Below are 9,512 nucleotides of genomic sequence, written 5' to 3'. Positions count from 1 at the left end.
TATATATATATATATATATATATATATATATATATATATATATCGTTTATATGATAAAAGTATATTTAGATTTTTGAAATGGATGTCGAATAAAGTATATTGCACTTCACAGAGTAAGGAGCGTTAGTCGATAATGCACTTTCCTTCCGCGCGTGTGAACTATTCGTGACGTACATTAATCGAAACACGTTTGATCGTGACGAAGATTTAAAGTGACACGCGACGTTACAATCGAATTCCCCGGCGCTAACGAAAAAATTGCATTGTATCGGATCGATTCGAAGTGAAATTCGCGCTACTTCCTGCATTTACGATAGCCTCGGAGGAAGCTGCGGTATAACTGCACAGGAAAGAGCGCACATCCCGTTCGTCGAATTGTGTCGTTTAACATCAATTACAAACGCAAGTCGATATGAAAGACCACGCACGCATATTCGAGATTGCTTCTCTCTCACTCCCTTTCTTTCTCTTTCTTTCCTTCGTCCTCTCTCTCTCTCTCTCTCTCTCTCTCTCTCTCTCTCTCTCTCTCTCTCTCTCTCTCTCTCTCTCTCTCTCTCTCTCTCTCTCTCTCTCTCTCTCTCTCTCTCTCTCTCTCTCTCTCTCTCTCTCTCTCTCTCTCTCTCTCTCTCTCTCTCTCTCTCTCTCTCTCTCTCTCTCTCTCTCTCTCTCTCTCGTTGTCAAATATAATTAACTGTAAAACTTAAACTCTTACCAGTGTGCGCGAGATACTCGAGTTAGTTACAAAGTTAGAGAAGCGAAGTCTACGGTAAAAGTTTCGTAAAAGAACTTCTCGAAGCGCATACGTGATTAATCGCCTTGTTAATTCTCTTTTTTTTTTTTCTTTAATACATATATCCTATTACGCTCGTTACCAGTAACGTGCGATTATACCTATCTTAGGCCTCGATATCATTCATACTGATGTTGGGAAATATTTTACAGAAAAGAACGTTGACCGAAAACACACTAGTTGTTTTACTAGCATTTCCAGATCAACTATAATATACTGCTTGGGAATTGAGATATGTACTATAGCATCTTACGAAATGAAAGAACAAGTAGGTAAAAAATCTCTCAAAAAATTTTCCCTTTGCGTACTCCCCTCCCACTCCCTTTCTCACTTCCTCTCTCGCTAGCTTCATTAAATATTAGGGATATTCAACTCGCGACATATTATTCAACTCCCGTTAGTTACAATTCGGATTTAGAATCCGTCTGTCTGATTCATCTCTTCGAATTCTCTTCAACCTCCGAAGAAATAAATGATGAAACAAACACAGGCGTCTTTAAGAACATAAAGGAATATTAATGTTTTTATCGTATGGGAAGAATAATTAAGAGTATCCTCGGAATAATTCGCCAAGGAGCGAAATAAGCATTTCACAGCGGGAGGAACCACATTGAAATCAATATCCCTAATTTAGCTGGCTCATTTAAGAACATCCCGTCAATGAATATATGCATGTATTACTTCGTCAATGTACAACTCTTCCCCTGTGTTTCTCTCTTCAATGGAGGTCTATGCGTTATTATAGTATGTATTCTCGTGACGTAGCTGTCGTTCGCACTCGCCAAGAAGCAACCCGCACCGATACGTATGTAATGATCACTGTGAGAAGAGCTTTACTCGTACAAGCATACTCAAGACAAAAACCAAGGAAGTAGGTAGTACAAAAATCACTTTGGCCTTTGGAAAAATACCTCACAGATAAACGATGGCCCGCCCGACTTAAATGCCGTTTACTTCTTATAGCTTACTTTAGTTTTACATCCTTCATAAGGATCCCACAAAATCAACAGACCGCTACATTGACGTGCATGCGTCACGTATAATATATGTATATATGTACACTTGTGTATATATAGCCGAATATGTGTGTGTATGTGTGTGTATTTATATATGAATGATTGTAACTAACCACAAGTGAAGATTTCCTTGCGAACGTCCGATAAATGTCTAAAGAGATAAAAGCTACACATGCTTTCGTTTTCTTCTCCTCCCCCTTCCCCTTTTCTCAATAGGAAATTTCTCTTCCTTTGTCTTACATGTAAGAATGTTTACGCATTCCACACCGAGCAAACATCTGCAACACGATCAGAGTGAAATTGAAAGAATTGATTGTTCATAGTTAAGCTTATTTTCAATATCTTAAATACTTCCTTTATGCAATGTGCATATCAGACTTGTCGGCCAATACATTTATATGTTCCCACCGGAAGGGTAAAAGGAAAATGCCCCAAAGTTACCCGGCTGAAAGTTCCCCGGGGTTTTCGGCGAGACGCAAGTGTAAAGAAAGTCGTCGGATTGCAGCTGCGTGCGATTCAGATTCGGTTCGGATTCCGATCTCTTGATCTTCGGCAGACCGAGCAAAATGGCCTCCAATATAGTAACGATCTGACGGAATATTGGCCGTTCGTCTCGCGAGAAGTTGATGCAGTGCTCCGTGAGCCTCTTGAGCGCTTCCGGCGTGTCGGAACGCACTTTGTTCAAGTCGGGACGCAGATAGCCGCGGCCTACCATAAACAATATCTGATCTTTGTTGTTTATGTTCGAGTATGGTAGCTGACCCGTCAGCAACTCGAACAGCACCACGCCGAAGGCGTAGACGTCGGACTGGAAGCTGTACGGATTTTCCTCCTGCATTCTTATGACTTCGGGCGCCATCCAGAGGATAGAGCCGGTCGGCTGATGGAACTGTTGCGAGCCGGACCACCTGGTCTTGGCTGTGGCCAGACCAAAATCGCCGATCTTAACCGTGGAATCGTCGTGCAGGAATATATTGTTGCTCTTGAGATCCCGGTGAATGATATTCTTCGCGTGCAGGTAGTCCATGCCTTGCGCCGTCTGCCTAGGGATTTCCAGCACCGTTATCAGCTCGAACTTGGACTCGAACACGTGCAAGTGTTTGTACAGAGACGAGCCCTCGCACCATTGCGTAACGATCGAGAGCTGCGGCTTGCTGACGCAACCCATGAACAGCAGGATATTCACATGCCGAGTCTTGCGTAAGACGGCCACCTCGTTCTTAAATGCCTGCAACTGAGCGGTTGTGGGAATTTTGACGTTGAGCGTCTTCACCGCGACGGGGCCGTGCCAGTGGGCCTTGTACACGGTCCCGAATGATCCGGATCCGATGCGCGAGCCTATCAAAATCTCTTCCGCCGGGATCTCCCAATCCTCGATCGACTCCCTCGGCGCCAAGAGGTTCTTGGACGATTCATCGGCCGACCTCGCTCTCGGTCGCTTCGGCCTCAAAGTGTTGGTAGGACTGGCCTGCGTGGACTGGCTGTGCTTGGTTGGACTGCTGCCAGGCGACACAGGGCTCTGTGTAATGCCCGCGACAGGTCTGCCTAAACTCTGAGATCTACTGTATTCGTCTAGATTCACCAGCTCACCGCACGGCTTCACCATGTTGAAGCAGACATTGGGCGCGGAGCTGGAACGATCGTGTTGGCCCAAGGAACGCGGATGCCTCTGATTCCTCGACGGTGCCAGGGAAGGGGACATACTTCTGCTCAGGCCGTAGCCAGATGGCAGCTGCAAGATCCCAGCGGTGGTCTCTGGATTGTGAGCGAGCAGGGCTTGATAGTAAGCGTCCTGCAGGCGTACCTGATGACACAGGGGAGGCACGCCACCCGCACATCTCTGATGAAATCTGTAATTACAGGTTCTGCAATAGAAGCCTTGAAAGAGCAGTTTCCTGCAGTACTCGCAGAAGGCCAGGGAGAAGAAAGTCTTGCGCACAAAGTTGTGCGATATGGAAGTGGTTATAGGAAACTTATCCAAGATCTCCACTGAGATCTCGTCGCAGTCTAACAATGAGATGTCTGCGTCCCAAGATGTCAGGTGCTTGGAGTTGTCTATACCCAGAATGTAAACCGCACACATCTCAGTAGTCAAATTACGCAGCTTCATGGCCTTAGCCAAGGCATCTCTCAGGGCGAGTCCCTCTCTTACTTGTACACTGGTGCGTTGCTGATTGGGCAAGTACGCTCTCAGCGTGCTGAAGGACTTGACAGGTGTCCTGGGCTCTCTGGCCACGCTGTTGTCGCTCTCCGACGTGGAGACGCTGGTCGGGATCTTGCTGGCGTTCAGCAGCTCATTGAGCTTCTGCTCCTTGCACTCGAGATCGTGTAACTTACTTGTCAGTTCGTGATACTCGTTGAGATATATCGACGGCGGATGCTGGAAGTCAGCGAAGCGATTGTTGAGCGCGTCGATGTTGAGCCGCGTGACGTGTATGACGCTCTGGATGTTGCGCAGTTCGTACCTCAGCGGGTCCGTGTCGAGGTAACCGTCTTCGGGATCGCTAAACTCGCCGAACTCTGGGCCGATTCCGCGCGAGGATGTCATAGTGGTGGTGCTTCCTTTCTTTCTGTGCCGACGGCGGCGAGTCGACGCCGAGGACGCTGAGGACGAGGATGAAGGCGAAGACGGCGACGGCGACGACGAGGACGTGCCCGTCTCGTTATTGCTCACGGCTCTGTGACACGAGAACTCCGTGTACGCATTCGCACGGATCGCCGCGTGATATTTGCGTTCGCCGATCACGGCCATCTTCTCGCTACGTCGGGCAGCATCCTGGCCCGCCACTTCAAAACACCTCGGTAGCCCGTACGCCGCGCTACCCGTGTGCTTCGAGGACGGTGAACGGTAAGTACACTCGCACGAGAGAGAGAGCGCGCGCGCTACTTTGGTCTCTCACTGCTACTGTCGCTCTCTCTCTCTCTCCCTCGCTCCCTATATCTCTGTCTCGCTCGTTCCTCAGCACACCGCAGTTGTCTTGCCGCGCGACCGAGCACGCAGCGTCGTCGCACGTCGCCACCCTCCTCTGCCGCGCGTTGTTTCTGCCCGTTGCCGCTCGCGCGTGTCGAATCGTCGCGATGACGCGCGAATACACGGAATGCCGCGATATCGCTAGGTCGCCGCGCACTTGTCACAACGTCCGCTTGCAATCTCCTCCGCGATTGCCACCCGCGCCGCACGATCACTGCTCTCTCTCTCTCTCTCTCTCTCTCTCTCTCTCTCTCTTTCTTTCTTTCTCACAGTGTCCTTTCTCGCACGCGATGCGCCGATCGTCCGCCCTTGACGTCGCGCACCTGATATCTCTTTCTCTCTTTCTCGCTCTCTCTTTCTCGCTCTACGTACGACACAATGCGGCCTCGAACCGTCCCGCCGCAAAACTGGCACGAGCGAGGTGGCGCGCGGGGGTTACAAGCCGCGGCGCGCCAGTGCTGCCAGCGTCTACACTGCGACGTTTCCTCTCCGGCTCCTCTGTGATCCTGTCGAGAGCGTCGGTAGACTCAGCCATCGCCGCCGCTGTCGCGAGAACGGAAGAACGCGAGACGAAAATTTCCAAAGCACTCGGTGCGCATATTCAGCGCAAATACAACACGCTCGCGCGAGTGTTCGCGACTTATGATAAAGTTTCATTCGTACGTGAAGACCGTGTGAAAAGTACACATAGTAGAGAACACGCGTTAAAGATGCATGCTGCGTGATCAATTGACGAATCCGTTCTCGCGCGAGATTTCGACGTGCATTTCGACGACGCGTTTAAATTTAGGTCCCGTTACGCCGCACGGTTCAATGTGTCAGCCGCGCGCGCGCGATCGAAAGACGCGCTGTCGTCCGTCCGTCTGTTCATTCGGTCGTTTGTTCGCCCGCCCGCCCGCTCGCCTGCCTGCCTGCCTGCCCGTTCGTCCGCTTCGTAACGACCGCACCGCGCCGCATCGCATCGCATCTCGCGGGCCGATAATTCAAGTTCAATTTTTCCGTAAACACGGCCACTTGCGTTGCGCGTTCTCTGACGTCACTGCGGGCACGCTTTGACGTCAGCGGCATATGGCACACCGTCGCCAAGGCGACAGAAAGTCGATTCCCATTGGCCAAGCGCGCTTACGTATGTACGCAAGTTGTCGCGAGACCGGCTGGAAAATGCTCCAACACCTAGGAAAATCGCATTTCCGAGCTGTTGGAAGAGAAATTTCAACGGCTCGCTCGATAACGAGTGTCATTTTTTTCTGCCTTGTCTCGTATTGACGATCGATATTGATCATCGACGACGCGATCGTTTGATCACTGATATGTTCTCCTGTGTGACGCGATTCCACCAGCCCCGATCATCCTCGTAACGAGTAGTCGCATCGATGAGGTAATAAATGAAGGATGTTTCACGAAAACTGCGGTAGTTCTCGCGTGACTGTCGATTAGCCAACAAGCCCCATCATTTTTCGTCTACAAAAATACAACGTGAATACACAAAGTACCTCGATATTCACGACAATCAAATTCAGAAACTTGTAAAAATGTAGACATCTACAGAACATTGAATCAATAATAATAAAAGTGACAAAAACAATAATAAGTTAAACATCTTAGTATATGTTTATAAAAAGTGAACGGTTCCCAAATAGCACAGGGAATTCAAAAAGAATTCAGTCGTATGCCACCAATTCTGAATTCATTGTCAGATGCAAAAAGAATTCTTCAGAGTTCAGTTCAGTGAAAAGAATCCTTTTTGCATCTAAAAATAACTCAGAATTGGTGACATACGACTAAATTCTTTTTGATTTCTCTGTACTATCTGGGTTTTTACATAAATTTTCTTTAATTAACTCATTTACTTAGAACTCGTTTAACGTTAATAACATTATGTTACTGATAATTGTTTTCTCTTTCGTATGCGATAACTGTTATCTAAAATGATTATTTACGTTCTCAAATATCATTGGTCTATTTACCTTCTACTTATATTTTTCAATCTTAAGGCTATCGGCTTAAGATAACTTTTTACGAAATCTATGTTACATACTATATACTTTCACTACATATATAAGTAGTCTGCCTCGTGGTAATACGCATTAGCGGTTAAACTATGTCAAAGTTGCTAGCTGGAAAATTGGCGCTAGTCACCGGTTTGTTCAGTTTTACGTGATTATTATTATTATTTTTACTTTTACAACTAGTAATGTGTATAAGTGTGTGTGTGTGTATATATGTATGTCATGTGTGTGTATGTGTGTATATATGTACACACACATTATATATACACATATATATATACTAGTATTCGAAAATATCGATACCAGAGGCATACCGATACGTATCAATAGTCGTATCGACACTTTCAAACACTAATATGTACATACATATATATATATATGTGTGTGTGTGTGTGTGGATTCACTTAATTTTGAATTAAAAACTCGCCGTGTTTTTCCCCAGTTAACAATTCCAATTAAATCATTTTAACATATTTAATCATCATAGAACGTGATGACTTGATCATCCAGACATAAATGATCTTGATATCGCTTAGCAAAAATATATTCGAATGTCGCATTAACGTCATGTTGTTATATATTGTAATATCGTTTTTTCGATCATATTACAGGTGCCGGAAGCGGTATCGGAATGGCGGTATGTCGTGTTTTAGCTCGAGAAGGCGCCAAAGTTGTCGCAACTGATCAGAATGTCAAGAATGTTCGGGAAACCGTAAATACTTTAGAAGGTCTTCATCTCTATTGACGTCTCTTAACCTAAATTAAAACTGATATATGCAACTTAGTCTTACTCGAGACAATATCAATTTCGACCTCTGTGCAACTCGCACGTGATTGGCTAACGAAAAATTTTCAACAGCTGTAGCAATGTTTGCTACAGCTTTCTAACACTGTAATTTGAAATTTTCATCTCTATGCGAAGCCAGGAAATTCTGCATAAAAAAGCTCTGTTTTATATATATATGTGTGTGTATATAACTTTATAACTATCTTTTATATTATTCTCTCATTCTTACAGTGGTATGTTTATTATTACAGGTACAGGTCATGTTGCTCTGCATATGCAAGTCGCTGAGCGAGCAAGTGTTGAAACAACTTTTAAAGATGTCAAAAAGCAATTCTCCAAGCCACCTACCATCATTGTGAATTCTGCAGGGATTATAACACGTGGACACATAATAAACTTCACTGACAAGGATTTTGATGAAATAATCAATGTTAATTTGAAGGGTATTTTCTTGGTTATGCAAGCTGCTGTCAAAGCAATGATAGAAGCAGATACAACAAAGGGTTCTTCAATTGTCAATATCAGTTCAATTGTAGCCAAGCAGACATTTCCTATGCTTGGCATCTATAGTGCAACAAAAGCTGGAGTAATATCTATAACCAAAACTGCTTCTAAAGAATTTGGAAAGTATGTCTTCATATACAAATATTAAAGCATTTACTTAAAATATTTCTTCTCTTATTCATACAATTTAAATTGTCTGTTCTTTACAGGTTAGGGATTCGAGTCAACACTGTACTGCCTGGTTATATAGAAACTCCTATGGTCTTATCTTTATCAGATGAGGAAAAACAGGGATTCTTAAAACAAATAGCACTTAGGAGATCAGGACAACCACAAGAAGTGGCAGAGTTAATTGCATTTTTAGTTTCTGACAATAGTTCCTATGTCAATGGAGCAGATATTGATATTACTGGAGGGAAATGAGATTGACCTGATAAATTTACATTACATCTTACATGTAAATTTATACATGTGAAATTACTATAAATATATAATCCCTGCATATTGTACACTTCTAAAAAGAAGAAAGTTTTGTGATACAATGATAATAAATTACTTTTTTTTCCCTTTAAGCTTCTTCGCGTGTTTGTGTGCTTTGTAGTGAGACTTCTTCTTTTCTTCAATAATCTCTTTATATTTGCGCTTATTATATTTTGTAAATTCTGCATCAGTCATGAGCTCGTCGACAATTGTTTTCTTGCGCTCCTTCTTTGTGAGACGTGCAGAGTAATAATCCACTGGAGAATCCATAATTTTGCCAATGTGGAAATGTTTTGGCAATCCTATCCTGTCATTCTTCTTGTAAAAATGTTTTGGATCCAATGCTGATCTCATTTGCAACACTTCAAGATCATGTTTAATCTCTGGTGTTATATAAGGTGCACGCATGTTAAACCATTCCGCACCTGTTCCAGCTTTTCGCTTCTCATGTCGTTTATGAGCTTTCAGTTGGCGTTTGCTTAATTCATAAGGAGGTACAAACCGTAATTTCTCAAAACCAGGTGTAATAATACTTTTTTTCATTATCTCATCCAATGGATTAATTTCTTTCTTTATGAGATTTAAATCTTCTGCTGGTTCAATCATTTTTGAAGGCCTCCAACCCATGTAGGCCTCAAACTCCTTGAGATCAAAATCTTCAATGGAAAGAAACTTTGTTTTCTTAGGTTCCTCTGTTTTAATGCCGAGATAATCTGCATCGTATATCCTTTTTGAGTCAATATCTAATAATAAAGAATATTAACAAATATTTTTATAATTGTTTTATTTATAATACAACTAGAGTCAATTATTCAGCAAACATTATTAGCCATACTACTCAACGTGGTTCTTTTTCTACATTATATAAATAAAATGACGAACTAGAGAGATATGTGGCTTGTGATTATATATTTATATATATATATATATATATATATATATATATATATATATA

The 9,512-nt window shown here is 43.6% G+C and overlaps 3 protein-coding genes across 10 annotated transcripts in view; 1 reads left to right on the top strand and 2 right to left on the bottom strand.

Annotated features, from left to right (window-relative positions):
- Positions 1-613: 613 nt before the first annotated feature.
- LOC116845950 (raf homolog serine/threonine-protein kinase Raf) lies at positions 614-5,028 on the bottom strand. The gene has a single exon (XM_032819210.1). The coding sequence runs from the start codon at positions 4,556-4,558 to the stop codon at positions 2,201-2,203; it is 2,358 nt and encodes a 785-aa protein (XP_032675101.1). The 5' UTR covers positions 4,559-5,028; the 3' UTR covers positions 614-2,200.
- Positions 5,029-5,052: 24 nt separating this feature from the next.
- Positions 5,053-8,649, top strand: LOC116845956 (estradiol 17-beta-dehydrogenase 8-like). Of its 7 annotated transcripts, none has more exons than XM_032819221.1 (4): positions 5,053-5,368; positions 7,398-7,514; positions 7,825-8,200; positions 8,287-8,649. In XM_032819221.1, the coding sequence occupies exons 1-4, from the start codon at positions 5,068-5,070 to the stop codon at positions 8,498-8,500; spliced, it is 1,008 nt and encodes a 335-aa protein (XP_032675112.1). In that variant the 5' UTR covers positions 5,053-5,067; the 3' UTR covers positions 8,501-8,649. The 7 variants fall into 7 exon arrangements, with proteins under 7 accessions (XP_032675112.1, XP_032675130.1, XP_032675148.1 ...); XM_032819239.1 differs by lacking the exon at positions 5,053-5,368 and adding an exon at positions 5,391-6,155; XM_032819257.1 differs by lacking the exon at positions 5,053-5,368 and adding an exon at positions 6,192-6,266.
- Positions 7,762-9,512, bottom strand: part of LOC116845988 (deoxynucleotidyltransferase terminal-interacting protein 2-like) — a 2,564-nt gene continuing 813 nt past the window's right edge. For both annotated transcript variants that reach the window (XM_032819287.1, XM_032819295.1), the window contains exon 2: positions 7,762-9,300. In XM_032819287.1, coding sequence (XP_032675178.1) covers positions 8,630-9,300 — 671 coding nt within the window. In that variant the 3' untranslated portion in view covers positions 7,762-8,629. The remainder of the gene's footprint in view (positions 9,301-9,512) is intronic.

The sequence above is a fragment of the Odontomachus brunneus genome, unplaced genomic scaffold (assembly GCF_010583005.1).
Source record: "Odontomachus brunneus isolate Ranch 3 - 2012 unplaced genomic scaffold, Obru_v1 Obru_scaffold_004, whole genome shotgun sequence".
Classification (NCBI taxonomy): Eukaryota; Metazoa; Arthropoda; class Insecta; order Hymenoptera; family Formicidae; genus Odontomachus; species Odontomachus brunneus.
This window is presented reverse-complemented; position numbering and strand designations above follow the sequence as displayed.